Below are 21,740 nucleotides of genomic sequence, written 5' to 3'. Positions count from 1 at the left end.
TATGTGGTGCCATCCATGTGGTGAGGGGCGAGAGGAGGGTGTAGAGTCAGCACTATTTCTGTATTTTGTCAAAAAGACAGGCTTTAGCCCAGGACAGTGTCTGCCATTCAGAGAAGTGCTGTCAGTCTGAAGTCTAATGCTACTAAGCAGTTGCGAGAGGAGAGGCTGAAAGGTGCCACAGTTAAGTAGGGTCAATACGGTCACTTAAATAATTTCATTATTTCCCCCAAATTAGTTGCATTTTGGAATGAAGCCCATGGTTTTTATAGTATGAAAATGAGAAGAGTCTCTAAAGGAAAGTGTCATGCATGCAACAACCATTCAGATATTTTTAGACAAAATTCAGTCAGCTTGCACAATAGTTCTCTTTAAAATAGTGCCCAAACTTGGTTTTCAAAAGACAAAAGGATGTAATATAAATTAAAAGTAAATACTGGAGTAAATAAACATAGTGAAGTAGGAAAAGTAGTAGAAATTAACACACAGCCTTGAGTTTAAATTCTAAGTGTGGTACTGACTGTGAGTAACTAACTCTCTGAAACCACTACCTTGTTTGGAAAATGGAGATAATGCCATTTACCTCACAGGATGTGTATGAATAGTAAGTGAAATAATGTATGAAAAATACCAACAGTACTCACTTCTTTTTGGACACAGACTGAACAGATGTGGGCAGTAGCCATCCCTGATCCAAAGACATGGATATGCTGGTGAAACACTCCTCTTCCCCCAACTTAAAAAAACATAGGATCTCAAGGAAGAAAAGGAAACCTCCAGGTGGTAGAAATGAAGAGGGAACTCACAGGACCGGAAACCACGTGGCCCATGGAGGTGGCTGGACTGGATATGTGTCTGAGGAATTGGGGTTTCAGTGATGTCAGGGAATGGATGTTAGGAATCAAGGCTGCAGTTATAATGGATAGTAAGGAGAAGAAATAGGGTGTGTTTAGAATTGAGAAAGCCCTGTTCCAATTAGAGGACTGAAAACTTGGTGTCTCTCAGCCCAGGGTCATAGCAAGATGCAAGCTTTCCCAGGCCATAGGTGGAAAACAAAGTCACTAACAAGAGGCTTTGCTACATGTGAATGCAGAAGCCAAATTCATACTAGGTGCATCGTGAAGGAGTCCCATTCAACAAAATTAACATCACAACTGGTTCAGTTTCAGGAAACCATATAGGGCCCCAGAAGAAACAATCTAAAAATTTCTCCAAAGGAAGCAATTGTGTCCACAATCAAGCCATAAAACAAAACCCTCTGAAAAGAAAATGCCACAGAAGATGAGCTCACGAATTTACAAAACACAAAGAAATTCAACGTGAAGCAACAACAAATAGCAGAATTCTTTCTTAAGGAAGCAGAAACGAAAGAGTAAAAGGACTTATTTAAAAATAAGTATGTTTTAAATCCTCAAAGAGGTAATGGAGGGACTAAAATCCTGGAGATTATGAAACAAGAACAGGTAAACTTGAAAACAAAATTAGAAGAAAATAGTTCTTGAAATAACTTATTGAGATGGACTAAACAGTGGGCTAGACTCAAAAATTCAACAAATTGGAAGAAAGATATGAGGAAATCACCTAGAACATAGCACAGACAGGGTAAAGAGATGAAAGATATAAGAGATGTTAAGGTATGGGGGGTAGACTACTGAAAACTTCATAGGTTGAGAAGGAGATAGGGAAAACAGGAGAGGAACAATTATTTTTTTTAAATAAATAAAAAATTTCCAGAACTGGAGACATGCATTTTCAATTAAAGGAAAACAATGAGTCCCAAACAGAGCAAATAGAAACTAATTCACAGCTAGATAGATTTTAGTGAAACTGAGAAGCTATTAGAGAGAAAACACATATCTTTCAAAGAAATATCAAACTGACATCCAGCTTTTTTCAGCAACAATAGATGCCACAACACAATGGAATATCTAAAAGATGGTGAAGAAAGATAACAAGCAACCTAAAATTCTAAACTCAGCCAATTAATTTTCCTAAAATCAGTGTGAAAAATAAAGACATTTTCAGGCCCGCAAAGATTAAGAAAATTTACTGTTGATAGACCTTCACTGAAAGGTCTCTGGTACAAAAACATCTTGAAGTAGTCAAGAAGAAATAGTCAGCAAAGAAACAGATAAAACTTGTCAGTAAATTGGTAAGTCACATGTAAAATAACAACTTGCACTTACTTTCAGACTAGTGTGTGGGTTGGGGGAAGGAGGGGAAAGGATAAAATCCTCTTTAAATATAAGAAAAGAGGCCAGCCCAGCAGTGTTGTGGTTAAGTTCACATGCTCTGCTTTGGCAGCCCAGGGTTCGCGGGTTTGGATACCAGGTGTGGACTTGCACACTGGCTCACCAAGCCATGCTGTGGCAGCGTCCTACATACAAAATAGAGGAAGCTTGGCACAGATGTTAGCTCACAGATATCTTCCTAAAGCAAAAAGGGGAAGACTGGGAACAGATGCTAGCGCAGACCAATTCTTCCTTTACCAAAACAAACAAACAAAAGAACAAACAAATAAATGAAAGAACAAGGAAAGTAAGAATGGAATTACCCCTGCTCCTTCCATCAGGATAAACACAAAACAAAATGCAATGCAGAAATAAGTCTGACTATTTCATATCATAATAAATATAAAGAGACTAAATTTACCTATTAAGAGACTATCCCAAAGCATAAAAAGTTGAATGAAAACAAGTTGCAGAATACAATATATTATTTGTATAAATTTTAACACTTGAAATAATATATTTTATGAATACCTACGTATAAAAAAAGCATAAAAGGCATCACTAAATACATGACAATTTCTTGGGTAGAGGATGGGAATGGGCAGGATGGACTGATGAAAGTATGTCAGATTCATTGGTAGTATTTTGTTCTTTTACTTAAGAACAAATATGTTAACGATGACAAATACTGGATAGTCTGTATGCAAGGTGTTTGCTACTGTTTCTTTGTAATTTTCCATATTTTTAAAAACAAACCACCACCCCAATAGGCACAAAGCATGGCATAGTGTTACTTTCCTTCTCCTGGCTTGAGCCTGTTTCTTTATAACAAAAGGGAAATATCTGCTTTGTTGTACTGTTGGAGAGTTTTAATCACTTAGTATAATATCTGTCATATAAGTGCTTAAAAAATGTGAGTTTCCTCTCAAATATAGTTCTTTTATTGTAAAGTCTGTTTTGGTTTCTTAGTAAACAAAAACCAGGTTTTGAAAGGCTACTTGGGGGACTTCCAGTTCTACACCAGATGGAGTAAGTATATTCCACCCTATTCCTGCTGCTAAATATGACTAAAAACCCTGGACAAAATACATAAAGCAACTATAAAGAGCTCTGAAAGGTGGGGAAATGCAAATCAAAACTACACTAAGATACCCCCTTACGCCTGTCAAGATGGCTATAATCACTAAGACTAAAAGTAACAAATGTTGGAGAGGGTGTGGAGAAAAGGGAACCCTCATACACTGCTGGTGGGAATGCAAACTGGTGCAGCCACTATGGAAAACAGTATGGAGATTCCTCAAAAAACTAAAAATAGAAGTACCATATAACCCAGCTATCCCACTACTGGGTATCTATCCAAACAACTTGAAATCAACAATCCAAAGTAACATATGCACCCCTATGTTCATCGCAGCACTATGCACAATAGTCAAGACATGGAAACAACCCAAGTGCCCATCGACCGATGACTGGATAAAGAAGATGTGGTATATGTATACAATGGAATACTACTCGGCCAGAAAAAAAGACAAATCCATCCCATTTGCAATAACATGGAAGGACCTAAAGGGAATGATGCTAAGCGAAATAAGCCAGACTGAGAAAGACAAACACCAGATAATTTCACTCGTATGTGGAATATAAACAAGTACATGGACAAAGAAAACAGTTCAGTGGTTACCAGGGGAAGGGAGGTGGGGAGTGGGCACAAGGGGTGAAGGGGAGCACATATGTGGTGACAAACAAGAAATAATGTACAACTGAAATCTTGCATTGATGTAAACTATTATGAACTCAATAAAAATATATATATATAGGGGCTGGCCCCGTGGCCGAGTGGTTAAGTTCGCGTGCTCCGCTGCAGGCGGCCCAGTGTTTCGTTGGTTCGAATCCTGGGCGCGGACATGGCACTGCTCATCAGACCATGCTGAGGCAGCGTCCCACATGCCACAACTAGAAGGACCCACAACGAAATATACAATTATGTACCGGGGGGCTTTGGGGAGAAAAAGGAGAAAAATAAAATCTTTAAAAAAAAAAAAAAATCCAGGTGTGCAATTTATTAAAAAAAAAAAAAAATATATATATATATAATCAAAGAAAAAAATAAAGAAAGAATGCTGGTATAACACACACACACATATAAAGAGACTCTGAAAGGTGGGAAAAAAGCAGGTGGCCTGCGTAGGTACTTTGGAACTTGAGGAATGGCCTGGAAGTAAGTTTCCTGGGGTTTTTCTTTGGTCTCCTTTTTACCTTTTTCTGGCTTGGGTACAAGGGAAGCCTAAAACCCAAAAACATCAATGGGCCCAGACAAAGAAAAAAAAGCCTGTTCTCACAAGTCAAATGAATGGGAAAAGGATGACTGGAGGAAAAAAACTCATTTGATTACACTTGCCCCCCTCCAGGTAAACACCCAACCCCTAGTCACTGGATGTGGCCGAGACTGTGGGGAGGAACCCTGCAGACCATCCCTGCCCGGCCTTGAGCAACCAGCTGCAAAGACATAGCACTTTACAGCTCCCGACTAGAAATTGAGGGAGGACTAGAGAGAGAAGGGAGCTAGAGAAAGGGTTCCTTTAACTTTGTGTATGAAGCCCTGGGCAGACCCTCAAAGAGACCATGCATGAAACTGACCATAATCAATACAATAATCAAAATGAACTATGAGTGGACTATTGCCCAGGTTTCAGACTGGTTTCTGAGTAGCATCCAAGATGGGGTAGACCAGAATAGCACTGCAAAGGCTTTGAAAATTAAATTGACATTGAGCCACAAATGTGGGCCAGAACATGCATTCTGAACTAAACAGTTTTACTGCCATAAAAAAGGAACAGGGGCCCGCCCAGTGGCGCAGTGGTTAAGTTCGCACATTCTGCTTCTTGGTGGCCCGGGGTTCGCCGGTTAGGATCCTGGGTGCGGACATGGCACTGCTTGGCAAAAGCAATGCTGTGGTAGGTGTCCCACATATAAAAAAGTAGAGGAAGATGGGCATGGATGTTAGCTCAGGGGCCAGTCTTCCTCAGCAAAAAGAGGAGGATTGGCAGTAGTTAGCACAAAGCTAATCTTCCTCAAAAAAACCCACAAAAAAAACAACAAACAAACAAAAGGAACAAGATTTTCATAATACTCAAGATGTCCAGGATCCAATGCAAAATTACTCATCATATCACGAACCAAGAAAATTTCAACTTTAATAAGAGCTATATAGAAGACACAAATAGAAATTCTAGAACTGAAAAATACAATAACCAAAATAAAAAAACTTACCAGATGGGCTCAATAGCAAAATGTAGATGACAGAGGAAAGACTCAGTGAACCTGTAGACAGATCATTAAGAATTATCTAATCTGAACAATAGAGAATATGAACTGAATAAAAATGAACAGAATCTCAGAGACTTGTGGGACAATAACATATAGATAGATATATATATAGATAACATATAGAAGACATAATCTAGATTCAAGAAGCTGAATGAACCCAAAACAAGATAAACCCAAAGAATTCCACGCTCAGACATTTCATAATCAAGTTTCTGAAAATTAAAGACAAAAAAATCTTGGAAGAAGCCAGAGAAAAGCAACGCATTACAAATAATGGCTGATTTCTTATCAGAAACCATGGAGGCTCAAGGCTCGACTAGAGAAAAACTCTCTTCTGTGTTCACTCCTGTGGCTTCAGGACCTTCCCGCCTGTTAACCAAAGAATTAGTTTCTTGCCACATGCGCTTCTCCATAAAGTAGCTCAAAACATGACAGATGGCTTCTCTCAGGGTGAGCAGGAGGGTGTGCCCAAAGTGGAAGCCACAGTATTTTTGCAACGTAACTTTAGAAGTGACATTCATCACTTCTGCTGCATTCTATTCATTACGAAAGAATCCTAAGTCCAGCCCACACTCTAGAGGAGGAGATTACAACAGGGCATGAATGCCAGGAAGCAGAGATCATTGGGGACCATCTTAGAGGTTGCCTACCACACTATCAACCAACTTATCAATAGCTTGTAGTCAACTGATTTGGATAATAAAGAATTTAGTTAAAAAATAGTGGAAGTTCTACAGAATTGAAAGCCTAGAAATAAAAGCACACATCTATGGACAGTTAATCTTCAAAAAAGGAGCCAAGAACAAAGAATGGAGAAATGAGTCTCTTCAATAAATTGTGTTGGGAAAACTGGACAGCTATACGCCAAAGAATGAAAGTAGACTAGATCATTATCTTGCAGGATGCACAAAAATTAACTCAAAATGGATTAAAGGTTTGAACGTAAGACCTGAATTCACAAAACTCCTAGAAGAAAACACAGGCAGTACACTCTTTGACATTGGTCTTAGCAACATCTTTTCAAATACCATGTCTACTCAACAAGGGAAACAAAAGAAAAAGTTAATGGGATTACATCAAACTAAAGAGCCTTCTGCAAAGCAAAGGAAACCATGAACAAAATTAAAAGACAATCCACCAACTGGGAGAAAATATTTGCAAATCGTTTATCAGACAAGGAGTTGATCTCCAAAATATATAAAGAACTCATATGACTCAACAAAAAAACCCCCAAACAACCCAATCAAAAAATGGGCAGAGGATATGAACAAACATTTCTCCAAAGATACAGAGATGGCCAACAGGCACATGAACAGATGTTCAACATGACTAATCATTAGGGAAACTCAAATCAAAGCTACAATGAGATATCATCTTAAACCTGTCAGAATGACTATAATTACCAAGACGAAAAACAACAAATGCTGGAGAGGATGTGGAGAAAAGGGCACCCTCATACAGTGCTGGTGGGAATGCAAACTGGTGCAGCCACTATGGAAAACAGTATGGAGATTTCTCAAAAAATTAAAATAGAAGTACCATATGATCCAGCTATCCCACTACTGGGTATTTATCCAAAGAACTTAAAATCAATGATCCAAAGAGATTTATGCACCCCTATGTTCTCTGCAGCTTTATTCACAATAGCCAAGATGTGGAAGCAACCCAAGCGTGCCCTTCTACATATGAATGGATAAGGAAGATGTGGGGTATATATACAATAGACTACTACTCAGCCATAAAAAAAGACAAAATCTTCCCACTTGCAACAGCATGGATGGACCTTGAGGGTATGATGTTAAGCAAAATAAGTCAGACAGGGAAAGACAAATATTGCACGATTTCACTCATATGTGGAAGATAACAAATACATGGATAGAGAACAGATTAGTGGTTACCAGAGGGGAAAAGGGTTGAGGTGTCGGGGAAAGGAATAAAGGGGCACATATGTATGGTGATGGATAAAAATTAGACTACTGGGCGTGAGCAAAATGAAGTGTATTCAGAAATTGATAAATGTATACCTGAAATTACACCATGTTGTAAACCATTATGATCTCAATAAAATTACCTGGAAAAAAAAGTAGTGGAAGTTCTAGTTCCAAATTAGTAAAAGATCGATTAAAAAATTCAGATAGGTTAAGTCATACTGTGTTAACAACTCAGAAACCTTAACGGTCTTAAAGATTTACTTCTTACTCATGTTGCATGTCCATCAGAAGTTGGTTGGGGGCTCTATATCATTCTTTATTATTATTATTTTTTAAGATTTTATCTTCCTTTTTCTGCCCAAAGTCCCCCAGTACATAGTTGTATATTCTTCGTTGTGGGTCCTTCTAGTTGTGGCATGTGGGATGCTGCCTCAGTGTGGCTGGATGAGCAGTGCCATGTCTGCGCCTAGCATTCGAACCAACGAAACACTGGGCCGCCTGCAGCGGAGTGCATGAACTTAACCACTCGGCCACGGGGCCAGCCCCTATATCATTCTTATTCTGGGACTCAGGCTGATAGAAAAGCCCTATCTAGGTGCTACTGGTCTCCACGGAAGGTGAGAGAAAACTGTGGAGGGCGATGAAATGCTCTGCCTAGAAGTGACACAGCATTTCTGTTACAACTAACCAACCACTGGTCAAACGGCCCTAGCCAACCACAAGGAAGCTAGGATGTACAATCCTAACACATGCACCTGACAGCCAAAAATACCTGGTGAACAGTACAACCAACTACCTTGTCTCCTACAGAAACTACACACCCTCCAGAATCATTACAATGAAAACAAAGGACAAAACGAAGTGTTAGTGAGAATGTGGGGCAACCAGAACTCTCACACTACCGGCAGGAATGTAAAATGGTATAAACCACTTTGGAAATATTTCATTTTTCTTGAGTAAATAAGTATTAATGAAATTGATGGGTTGTATGTTAAGTACATACTTAATTTTATAAGAAAGTGTCAAACTATTTTCCACAGACTTACACACAAAGGTTCAAAGCAGCTTTATTTATAATAGCAAAATCCTGGAATCAACCCAATTATCCATCAGCAGATGAATAGATAAACAGATTGTGGGATATCCATATATAACAGATTACTTAGCAATACGTTCAAATTTTGGCAGTGTCCATTCTGTTTTGTGTTTCATTTTGTTTTCACAATCATGTTTATTTCCAAGAATTTTAATCTCAAATTACTCTTCACGCAGCTTGTTCTATCAATGCAATGCAATTTAATACTTGAGGATATAGTTGTAAAACTCATTCTTTCATTCATTTTTTTCAATAGTAGTCATTTTGTCAGCCTGCTTGGTCCCTCTCTAGCTAGCTCTTGATTTCTTGTGCCCAGTGACTGGTGTTTACTCAATTTTCTTCTGTGTAGTGTGTGATTAATCCTGGTTACTAAATATCAGTTCCTGTAAAGGTGTGGTGTGGGGACCAGTCAGTAGACAATGGACAAACAGGGATAACTCTTCCCAACATGAGCTGGTGACAAGTGGGCCATCAAGCTCAATTCCCTCAAATCGGGTAGATAGTCATGAGCTCTATCTTTTAGGGTGTCCTGAAGAAGAATGGGGAAAGATCTGGTCCCTAATGGGCAAAAAAAGAATAGCAGACAGGAGGAAAGTCAGGGCAGATCTCTATCCAGCTCTTATAAGTAGATCTATCCTGAAATTCAAACCTGTAAGTTACATAGATGGGGCCCCTTTCTGCTAGCCACATTGTCACACCAGGGTTGTGAGAAAGCTAACGTTGTTTTAGATTACCAGCTTCCCAAAGATTACCTAATATCCTTAAACACACTTGCATGCACATATTTGTTCAATGAACCATGTTATTTAGAAGTGAGTTCTAAAACTAGAGGCCCTGCCTACTCTAATTAGAAAAAACTAAAAGAAGCCCCTACCCATATGAAAGTGGATGAGTACTTAACAGTAATCACTGTAATCTACTAAATGTAATAGAATCCAGAGAAAAGCTCATCTTTTAAATTTAAGCCTAAGAGACAACCAGATACTATGTATGACTTGAAGAACAAACACACCACTTATGAAGAAGTCTTGCCAAAAAAATTAAAAATTCAAATTTGAATCTGGTCATGCTTGAATTCTAACTATCAATGTACAGAAAAATAAAGAGGAACAGGTTAATCTATACCACGTAATTATAATAAGCAAAATCTATTCTGTCAGAAAGGCTCCAAAACAATTTCAACACACAAATTGGAAAAAGGGAAGGGAGAAAAAAAAAACATTGAGGGGGTATACTGATTAAAAGAAAAGAGACAGCAATTAACAACAATGTAAGGTCCTTATTTGGAGCCTGATTCAAACAAACTAACTTAAAATATAATATACATGTACGGCATTTGAGACTATGGAAATTTGAACATTATTACTAGCTATCCAATGATAAAATTACTGTTAAATTTTTTTTATGTGTGACAGTGTGGTTATGTTTTGTAAAACTCTGTATCTTTTAGATACAAACTGAAATATTCATGTAAAAAAACCAAAGTCACCAAACAAACTTCAAGAGCAACATAAAATTATTTAGCTTTGGGCCATTCTTGGTATTTCTGAACACATTAAGCTGTAATCAGCTTTCTTTCCTAGTGTATCATGTTGTAACACAGTTAAGATAATACATAGTCTAACTGTGGGAATCATTTATTTTGCTAATAAAAGTGGTAGAACTAAACCAGTTCAAGTAGCTGAAACTGGGAGATATTCTCCACCCTTCACAAAGAGATGTGGCCAGTGCTGAAGGAATACAACAATAGATGACGCAATTTAACGATGCATTTTCCATCTAAGAAGGTCCTATTTAAATTTGCTTCTTCAAAACACAAGTGATTCCAAAGTTTATAACTGGCCCTAAGTGACAATAGCTCCAATCACTCTGCTGTAAGTGTTTCCCAGAACTGGAATTTGAGTTTAATTGAATGCAGGAAAAGCACTGAGATGAGTCTGGCTTATCTTCTGATGGAGAGCCTGTGAAGCCCAGAAGTAAAGGCTGCCACATCTGGACTCAGATCGCCCAAGTTTACAGCACAGCTCTGCCACTTCCTCTGAGTACAAACTTTGGCAACTTTCTTAATTTTTCTGTGCCTTTGCCATTCATCCATAAGATGGGGATAATAGCACCTGCCTCTTAGGATTGTCAGTAAAATTAAATGAATACACATAAAAACGGAAAAGTGACTAGTGCAAAGCAAATATTCAATAAATGTTGGCTATATATATGGCTCTGAATTCAGGGGTAGGAAAACTGACTTGATCATATTAAAGCTTTTCCCTGATGAAAATGTAATATAGCTTCAGAGACTGGAACTATGTTTTAGAATATTCTGGTATCTGTGAAATAAGAAGCAGCATTGGTTACACTAAAATTGAAGACTGAAGTTGTTATACAGAAAAGAAATGTTTTTCCATTTAGTAAAATTTAAGATAAATAAATAAATAAATAAATAAATCAAACCCAGGGTGAAATCTGTCCTTAGCGCTTAAAATTTCATAGTTTTCATTATCAAAAATCAAGAGTAAAAAATTGTGCAAAATGCCTGTTTCAATAAAAACACAAAGTGAAATATTCTGGAAATGACTGAGTCTTAGAAATACATACTATAAGCCAGAAAAATGTAAAAAAGTGAGGCAAGATGAGCTATTTTTCTGATCATAAAATATTTATTAAGGTATACTTTAGGGAATATAGTGAATATAAAATTTAGGATCACAATATGAAGCAATTTCAATCCTCTCAAAAGTCAGCCCAGTCCTCAATGCTCTGCAGATGTAAAACCACTGGTGAGACTCACTAAAAGCAGTTTGACTAGTACAGAAGAGGCTTTTCATGAACATTTACAACTAGAGCATCTGAATACCTCTTTTAAGTGCAAAACCACACCACATTACACTAATGCAGCAACAATGCATTCATATTGTTCTCATTAGTCATTAGTAGTCAACTTGCATAAAACACCAGAAAAAAGCACAATGGAGTTCACAAAAATGGGCTAAAAAATGAACCTGCAAAACACACACTGTAATGGAAGAAGACATTAAAAATGTATTATGCACACTACAGAAGCTGCATTCATTCCAACAATCTCAAGTGTCATTTTCTTTTCTGTAAAATCAAATTACATGAACCAGGCACAACTAATATTTGGGAGGCAGTGTGTAGCTAAAATTCATTTAACTAATTATTCAATGATTTAAAAAATCCCCATAAATCTTTTCTGTCCTGAGGTAGTTGCAAAATAAATCATAACTTGGATATCAACTAGAGCTGAGGCTTTAACTTTTTACTCATTAAAACTAGTTGTTACTGACAAGAACTACCTTTTGATATTTAAAAGACAGCTGAGAAATGGGCCTCTTACTACACACACAAGATGATGGCTACGTAGGAAAGAGGATTAGCTGCTTCAGAACGTGAGATATGGTCCATCACTGCTCCCCTCCCACCCCCCAATCATTTTAGATTCTTTATTGTCCAAAAAGCCAACGGGAGCCACACAGAAGAAGTAGACAAATCATCGTCCTTTGCTGTAGCCAGGGAAGAAAAGGTCAAGTAGAGTTTGCAGAATCTCATTGGGAATCATGATGTAATTCTGGCCAAGATCATGCCGGCAAGCAGGGCAGGAGAAAACTTGAGCCTTAAAGGAGCGCTGTAAGCAATCCTAAGGCAAAACCAAAAACAAACACAGAAACACACCAATTTCACCTGAGGGTGCAGCATGTAGAAACATACCCAACAACTTATGCTTTCAAATAGGAACTAGAAGTTCACTACAGCAACAAGAGAAACATAAAAGATGGACAACTGTAACGGCCTGAATCTGCACTGTGAAAACTAGTCTGGAGACACAGCTTTAGGTCTACCTCTAACCAGACTGTGAGAGTTCAGGTGAATGACTAACTAGTGTGTGCTTTAATTTCCTCAACCAGTAAAATGAGGGTGCTAGAATTATGTGTGGCTCCCACTAGCCTCCTCTTCTAGGTTGGATTTCCTGTTCTATCACGTTCTTTCCTGTTAGAGCACTAAAGAAAAGAAATACAAGATTTCCCTAATTAGAACTAAGGTATATATTGTATCAAATCACTTAACATATAATGTCTTCCAAAAATATATTTATAATATATTATTAATATATCATAGAGTTAATTGACTCAAGGTCAGGCACAAATACACATGTGGAAAGTTTGTTTCCATTTTACAACAACTCAAGTTCAGAAGTTGGGCCAGGGCATACAATCACTGAGCAGTAGAGCAACATTCCAACCTTGGTTTGACTAAAACTCAAATTTTCCTTTTACATCACACTGATAACACAATATTCAACTCCTCTGGGCATGCTGCCAGGTCGAATCTATTTTAGATTCCATTAAGTTCATGGAATTACTTCAGTTTGCACTATAATATATGAAAAATACATAAGCTGTAACATAGGAAACAGCAATGACACCTTATTTTCTGTGCCATTTCAACCTCTCCTCAACAATTCCAAACATGATAGAATACCTAAACTATATATATTTGAATTACTATAGAACTAAAACATGCATTTACCACCAAGACATAATTAAATGCTTCTTAACTGGCAAGGTTCCATAACTATCCTGCTTCATGGAAAAATGCTTCTTCACATGCTAAAAACAGGTTTGGAGGTTAGTGTGCCTTCTAGCCTAAGAAGGGAAAATGAGAAAGGAAGTCTACTTACTTTACAGACATTGTGGAGGCAATCTGTTGTCACAGGCTGGTAAACTAGCTCCTGGCAGCAGACACACATAAAAGATTGTTCCAATTTTTTCAGAAAATTCTAGAATGGTACCCAAGGGGAAGGGAAAAAAGTTAGCATTTCATAATATATTAAAATTCTAAGTGTTTAGAAAAAAAAAGTGTCAGTTACATTGAATACGTTTTCCATTAAGAAAAAACAAATCAGGTAGTGATTCTAACTATAAGCAATAGAAACTGAAGAAAACCCATTCCATAAGATAAACACATTAGTTTTAAATCTTAGGATTGGGATGGAGAGGTTGCAAAGTCAAAATATATGGCATTAAAAAGTGAACGCCGCCCTAAACCTCACATTCCAGAGATCACCATAGCTTGTCTCAAGGTCACTACATACAGATCACTTTTTTCAAAAACCTGCATGGTATTCCAGTATATGAACAGGTATTATTTATTCAATCTTTTGCTGTTACAAAACATCAATATTTATTTTTTAAGCTAAAAAAAAAATAAAAGCACTGGGCAATAATACGCTATAGTATCTAAGACTCCAAAGAATCAACATATTCATTTTCTTAGGATTATTTTCTGCGATAATTTGCCTCAATCCAAAAATCTCATTTTCTTGATGCTAATGTTTAGTCAAATTAGGACTAACTTATAAAAGGTAGAGCCATATACAGCAAACATGATCAAATGAGTACTCTATACTCTTCAAAAGCCATGACTGGTTCCATTTTACTCAAGCTGTTTGTTTCTCTTAAACTAGAATAAGAAGTTTTTTGAATAGTCAAAATTATTATCCTCCATTCAATAGTAGAGAGTGTATTTTGTTCGTTCTTTATTTAACAGAAAAAAATAGAATTTATAAGAATTTCAAGTAAAAATAAAAAAATCAAAGACCCTATTCCAAAGTTATGTCTTGATACTAAGTTATTTATGAGCATGGATTATAAAAGTCGAGTGAATTATCAACAAAATATTAAGTAACACATTAAAAGAATACACCAGTTAAGGAGAGATGTGGAAAAAATTCAAATTGTAATACCAAGTACCCTCTCCCTGACGAACTACTTTGTTAATGACTGGTATTTCCCCAGTACCTCCATGGCACCTGTAATATGAGTACATGTATTATAGATATTTTGAGTTCCTCTGATGTGCTAGGCACTCATCTACCTAGTGGTGATAAAAAGACAAAGTCTTTGCTCTCATGGAACTTTATATTGCTTTAGGAGAGCAGACTAAAAACATTCAATTTCAGATAGTAATAACCGAGGAAACATGGCAAATTAAAGCAAGAGTAGAGTGGCTATTTTAGAAAGGAAGGTTAGGGAAGGCCTCTCTGAGGAGTATAATACTTTTCCAGAGACTCTGAGAAGTGTGGATACGAAGGAGTGAGCCACATGAAGATGTAGAGGAGAGAATGCCAGTCAGAGAGACAGCATAAGTGTAAGGGCCTAGGAGCAGGAACAGGTTGTGTTTAAATAGCTCAGGGATCACCACAGCCGAAGCCGTCTGAGAAAGTGCAAGAGGAGACTGCAGAGGTAGGCAGGGATGCCAGATTACAGAGGGCCTTAGGAAAGTATTTGGACATAGACGTACATATAATATATCCATTTATTTAAAAGTCACTGTTAGCCAACATCTGATTTTTCTGGCTTAATAAAGGTGCTCCTGGTTTATCTGAAGAGAACTGGACGTGAAAGCTACTCGGGGCAACAGTACATAAACATCCAGAGTAATCACTAGCAGCAAGGTCACAACCATCCAACCTAGGCATATAAGATCCTGTTATCAGTGGGCAGGACTTCTTTTCTCTTTTTTCTTGTTTGAGAACTTTTAATTGGTGACTTTATTTCATAAGGTTGAAAAGTCAAGTATACTTGATTTGCACATACTTGCCAAGTTTCGCAAGATTCAACCACTTCTATAATATTTTTATTGATAAACAGGATATGCATATTAAAAACCTCACTTTCAAGCCCAATACACATGTCCAACCCAGAAAACAGATGTGCAAAGAGAACTCCGCCTGCACTCAGGTTGACTTTTTCCTTCACCTGCTACTTTGTCTCTTGCCCACCCACAGCAGGAGCTTACCTGAGTTATCATTAACCAGCTGTATCCTCTCCAACCAGAGAATAGTTAGACCATGATCAACAACTGCTTGCTCTATCTTACTTGCTCTAAGTGAAAATGAGTGTGACCTACCAGAGTCAGACTCTCCTTATGCCTGGGTCTCTTGGCTAAAAAGCAAGTAACACTTCTCACACAGCCAAATCACTTTCCTTCTGTCCTCCAAACACGGAAGCCTCATTCCACCAAAGATAACCTAATATATCACATTTATAGGCAAAGGAAATGATGATTCCAATATAAATTCAAAGGGTATTTGATAAACCTCACCCATTTCTAAAAGTTTAAAAATTATATCGGGGGTCCCGGCCCCGTGGCTGAGTGGTTAAGTTCACGTGCTCTGCTTAGGGGGGCCCAGGGTTTCGCTGGTTTGGATCCTGGGCACCAACATGGCACTGCTCATCAAGCCATACTGAGGCGGCATCCCACATGCCACAACTAGAGGGACCCACAACTAAAAATACACAACTATGTCCCGGGGGCTTTGGGAAGAAAAAGGAAAAATAAAATCTTTAAAAACAAAACAAAACAAAACATATACATATGTATATGTGTGTGTGTGTGTGTGTGTGTGTGTGTGTGTGTATATACACATATATATATATATATCAGGAAGACTTTTCCTTAATATAGTTATAATGATGACACAAAAATTCTATGAGAGTTCCCTCTAAATCTAAACAAAAAGCACATACAGATATTCATTAACCCCATTCCAGATAAATGACAAGTTCTGGCTAATGTACTGCAAGAAATAAAGGGAAAATCAGAACAAAGAAACTACTAAAAGATGACAAGATGAAATTTCAAGAGAGGATACTAGAGCTCACTCATAGTAGCTGCACATCACAATACTTTGGGGAGAAAGAAAACAGAAAAGTAACTATATTATACATGACACGGAGTTAACATGTAATAAAAAGGAAGACTCAAACTTATAACCAAAATTAAAGACAATAAAAGTGAGCAAAGAATGAAAAGACAATTTACATTTGAAACCTCCAGCTTTTGAGATTTGATAAGAAAGCTTCATTTGCAAAACACAGCTTAACAGAAAATCCACATCAGTTAATTTTATGATTATCAGAAAGTGGAAAAAAATCCAAAACAAAGTATTTAAATAAATCAACACTGATTTATTTTACTCCTAGGTTGAACACGTAAGCACTGAAAATTGCACTGAATTACTTAAGATTTATGCGATCAGGTAATTTTGAACGGTAACAAAAACTTTCCTGATGAGTTTTAGATTAAGTTGAGTGTGTTCCACAACTGAAAATTCTTCCCATGAACAGTATCTAAATTTAAATTATTAAGGCAGAGAAAGGTCAAAAACCAATATCAAAGAGGCCTAAATTCAACTTAAAGCATTTAAGTATAGCCTCAGATTATTTCTGAAAGGTGGCAGCACTGGATGAGAAGACTGGATTGGATAAAAGGATCAAATTCAAACTGACTTATGAATATGATACTTCATAGGGAAATTATCTTTCATCATGTTAATATTAGAACATTATTACTAAAAAAATCTTTACATACTGGTCCTTCCACAAGTGATGCAAGCACTTCATCCCATAGCTTCTGGTTTTGATGATCTTCTCTGATTAGGCGTTGTTGTTGAGGGGTCAGTTGGAAAGCCTCAACTGCTTCTGCTGAATCCGATGCTTTGAACACTTTAGAGGCACTTGGACAATCATCTATATTTATTTAAAAATACATCAGCAGACTTACAAGTGGTTCTAAGCAGAACTATGAAACAAAAGAATTAACTGGCACCAGAAACGTTTAGCATGAAGATAACCTACATAAATAGCATCTAACTTGCCCTGGAGTTTAGGATACTATATTTGTCGCTGTTTTGGCTCTGCCACTATTAAAACAAACCCCCCCTCCCTCCACCCTCCAAATCCTTCAATCTGCTTTTAATTTCTTATGAGTTTCTCAATTTATTCTCTGAATATTTCTCTTTATTAGAAACTACATTATTAGGGTTTATGTTCTGCAATCATTACCTACCATCTGTAGTCGGTCTTTTTGAGGCTCCACTGGCCTGCTTCTTTGACTGTCCTTTAGTCTTCTTCCCTTCCTTATCCGAAGGGTAACCTACTGGATACTGATGGGGGAAAAAAGAACAATGTAGATTTAAGCTTCACAGCAAAGGAGGGTTCTAGATCCTGGTGAGAAATTTAAAAAGGGGGGTGGGGTGGAGTTTATACTTTCTCTAAACTGAAAGACTTTATATAAAGGAAATAGACATTTAAAGAAACAGAATTCAAAGGACAGAAGACTATGAAAATCCCAAATTCAGTGTAAAACCATGTAGTTTTGACTGTTAAGATTTTCCACTTTATAATACAATGATCTTAGTTTCAGATTTAAAAGAGGAAAGGTAAAGTTCAGGAGTTGTGACTAGGTGGCTTGAAAAGTTTGAGGAAGAAAGGAAAGCAGAATCTAGATACAAAGGTAAGTGAAGATCAACCCCAGAGCACAACAGATGGTAGTCATATAGATGGGATTACACTAAATTGTGGAGCCAATCTAAACCAAACCAAACAAAACACCCAAAACATTAAGAGCAAAATTTCTTATCTCCCAAAATTGGAGGGGAGGAATCTTTTAGAAGACCTAAAGCCACTGAATTCTTTATCAGCTAAAGGTTAGACTTTAAGGAATAAATTTTACCTATTATCCCTGTGTTTTACTGGCTACCCTTTTTTTTTTTTGACATGCTTTGTAATAACACTCATGTTTAAAGTTCAGTATGTTTCAGGTCTCATCAATGATATTATTAACTCATCACAGATGGGCTTACAAGCTTCCACTCAGTTTCAAGTATAACTTATCTAGAACATTGCTCTGCTGAACAGCGGATCTGAAAAAACCTCGAAAATGTATTTAACACTTTTTAAAAAATATTTAGTTATAAAAAATTATTTTGACAGTTTTTTTGGCAGCTGATAGGTATCATTTAAACAATTAATTCTGAGTTTAAAAAGAAAAAAACAGAAACAGACTCGCACTAGAAGACACACACTCACCTGCCTGGGTGGCCAGACACTTGCCCATAGTTCAGCCCCTACACATGCAGTGTGGGCAGAGCCAGGGGAAATGACAAAGCTGGTAGTCTTTACAGGAAGCACAATGATGGGGAACGATGGAGGACAAACTCAAACCATGCTCTGAAGTCAGTGTTAGGGACAAAGTCTAGGGTGTGTAGGCAGTGGAGGGGGAATGTAGCCATACCATTCATAATGCGCACAAAACCAACAAAGTCTTACATGGGTTAACAGTTGAGCATGGGCAAAGGAAAAAAAAAAGGCAAAGCACTAAACGTGGTGACAGGACAGGGAAGCAGCTTTGAAGGGGAAGAGAGAAAAGGGGTGAGGAAAAGTGAGAAGGGTAGAAAGCAGACCACTCTTATAAGCCACCTCCCCCCTTCCCCTACCAGAGATGTACCCCCTGTGCCCTCCAGGATAAACTTCCCTTCTTAAGGCCTCGTATACCTGAATTTTATGTATCCCTTTCCCTCACAGTTCAAATCATTTCCAAATTGAATAGAAAGTATTTTACTTTTCATTGAGAAGCCCAGCTTTTCCCAAGCACAATTCTTGGTCTTAGGGCAATCTACTTCTTCTTCTTCTGTATACTTGCATGATCTCATTCCTCACCCCTTAAAGTCCACTGATCAATTGCTGTGGGATTATTTCCAGTTGTGTTATTTCCAATTGTGATTATTTCCAGTATTAAGGCACATAGATAGTACAGAGGTGTACATTTTTATAAACATACAAGTAGCCTAGACAAATGTAATCTAACCTGTAAACGTAGACATAGTCTCCTTGACCGTTCTATTCCTTCGGAGGTCCAAGGAGCAGGTTCAACATCATCTCTTCTTAAAAGATAGCGCCAAACCAAGAATCCATGGCTTGATGAAATCTCTGGCCAGTATTTCACCACCTAAATCATAATATTTTAGTAGTAGTTGAGATTTAAAGTTTAGACTTATTCATAATGTCATATCAGTGGTTTAAGTAAACTTAGCAGAACTAAATGTAACTTCAAAACATACTTGCCTTGCTGTAATAGTGAATAAATAAAAATATTCACTAAAATATTGTTTTGATCTTATTTCCTAATTAAGATAGTTTCCATGTAAGTACAGATTGCTATAAATTTAAAATAGTAACAAGATTATGCTCATTAATAGAATTTTGCATAATAGTTGATAAAAATGGTGGATGTAGATGCCTCTGTTTTTCAAACAAAGAATACAACCTATTTTAAAAATTATAATGTGCTCTGCTTTGAAAATCTATTACAACGAAAATCATTCTGAAAGATATACAAGAATCAAGATCTACAATGGCTAAGTTATTTAATAAGTTTTATCATGGAGAATATATCCCTATAAAAAGCTTAACCCCAAAATATAACTCTGCCCTTAGGACTTCAAATAAGCCTTAAAAGCAAAGTACCAAAGTTAAGAGCTTGCTCTGTGTATCTATTATGTTTCTAGAAAAAGAAATACCAACTAGTATGATCTAATGTTTGCTCCAGCCCACCCACAGTAGAGCAGTTCCCTGTGGCAACCCTGTCTTGAAAGCCCAGGAAGAATGACTAACAAGATGTCATGCCAGATAGAGCACCTTATAAATGCCATCATATCTGTTGCCTTCTTCAGGAGCATATTTGCTGATCTTCCTCCCTTTAAAACTGCGTATCACTCTGACTGGCTTACCAGCTCTCCAATTCCGAGACTCTGCTCCAATTTTATCATCCAATGGAGCATCACAGTTTAGGGCCAATGCCCTAAAAAATAAAACAAAGTCTTTATACCAAGTAATCTTTAAGTATATAATCACATCATTAGCTCAATTAAAAGGTGAATTATGCCTTACCTGATGGTTAAGATTCTATGATTCTTTCCATATTATTCCAGATAATAGGATTATGCTTTCCCCCACCAGCAGAGAAGACAAATCAGTTTTCTGATGTCACCCCCAAGCCAGGGGATTGGTTCTCAGATAGCCTGTAGGGTTCTTCTGAAAGTAATAACATCTGTGCCACGTATAATAGAAAACAACTAGAAATACATGGAATTTTCTTTAAATAACGTTTGTTGAGGGAAGGGAGAAAGTTGGAAAACTAAAGCAAGTGATGATTCTAATAGTTATTTTTTGATAAGGGAGTGAGTTAAATTGCTGGAATAATGTAGAAAGAAATCCAGAAAAATAAATTTGTCAGCAAGGTACAGATGACCTTTCTAGGTCTACTTTCCACATTCCAGACAACAGAGATTCCTTAAAGTTTTGAAGATATTAAGAACAAGTTCCATATGAGAAAATTCTTTAAAGACCTCCAGTAAAAAGATAAGTTTAAATAAAACTGAAGCATTCAAATGCCTGTGTGAAATCATGACAATAAAGATTTTTGGGTGCTTGAGATCACTACAATTTACTGATGACACATGAACAAGGAGGAACACTGAGCTGGAAGCAGCACCTGACTTAGCTGAAGTTTCCTTAATATTTGTACGGAAGTAGCAATTAATGACTAAGGGTATCGGATGTTAGAAGACCTTTCTTGGGAGAACTTAGTCCTGCTAAAAATTAAAAAAAAAAAAAAAACTAAAATCTATTTAAAATTCGTATTTTTCCTCTAAGACATCTACTTCCTAACTTAAGAGAAAAGAAACTTCTGAGAACACATCAGGTTAAAACACACACACACAAACCACCCCGCTGCCCCCAATCTGGTGAAATCAGGTATGATAACAAAATACATTCTCAGAGTATAGTTCTTTTTATGAGGCTCAAATTAAAAAAAAAAGAAAAAGACCTTAAGGCTAAATCACTAACCTACTGAAATCTCTTGATCATAGTCACATTGTTAAAATAAATGAACTTAAGAAAGTGTTTCATTAAAAACACCCCAAAAACGTTTATAGATGTGGTCAGAGTTAAAGCTTACCAAGTTATCTTTTTTATCTCAAAAGGAGATGCATTAAAACTCTGAGAGGTAGAAGAAAATATAGCTCTCACTTCTAGGGCTAGTACTGTATCTTATTTATGGAATACCTATTCTTCTTCTTAAAGAGCTGGGATAAGAGTAAGTACTATCTTCATGTTAACGACTAGAATGTTTTGGTGCTCACAGGTACCTTCGGTCATACTGACTGCCACCACTAACTGGCATTATTAACTCACTTCTAGCTTCACATAAGTATGGAGGCTGTTCAATCATGTGAAAGAGTCCAAGAGGATGAAATTAAGCAAAGCAAGGCTTTTCCATTACTCTATCCACAGCTCA

The 21,740-nt window shown here is 37.1% G+C and overlaps 1 protein-coding gene across 12 annotated transcripts in view; it reads right to left on the bottom strand.

The window, feature by feature from the left end:
* UHRF2 (ubiquitin like with PHD and ring finger domains 2) overlaps positions 1-21,740 on the bottom strand; it is a 99,895-nt gene that overhangs the window by 8,799 nt on the left and 69,356 nt on the right. For 4 of the 12 annotated variants that reach the window (XM_070496070.1, XM_070496071.1, XM_014851127.3 and 1 more), the window contains 5 exons: positions 20,078-20,240; positions 19,248-19,388; positions 17,448-17,544; positions 16,971-17,128; positions 13,276-13,374 (listed from right to left, as the gene is read on the bottom strand). In XM_070496070.1, coding sequence (XP_070352171.1) covers positions 13,276-13,374; positions 16,971-17,128; positions 17,448-17,544; positions 19,248-19,388; positions 20,078-20,240 — 658 coding nt within the window. Of the gene's footprint in view, positions 1-5,498; positions 5,550-11,216; positions 12,235-13,275; positions 13,375-16,970; positions 17,129-17,447; positions 17,545-19,247; positions 19,389-20,077; positions 20,241-21,740 lie in introns of those variants that run through there. The other 8 variants (XR_006518853.2, XM_070496074.1, XM_014851131.3 and 5 more) reach the window with 3 other exon arrangements.

Source organism: Equus asinus, chromosome 23, assembly GCF_041296235.1.
Source record: "Equus asinus isolate D_3611 breed Donkey chromosome 23, EquAss-T2T_v2, whole genome shotgun sequence".
Taxonomy (NCBI): domain Eukaryota; kingdom Metazoa; phylum Chordata; class Mammalia; order Perissodactyla; family Equidae; genus Equus; species Equus asinus.
Note: the sequence above shows the minus strand (reverse complement) of the source record. Positions and strands in the feature narration are given on the sequence as shown.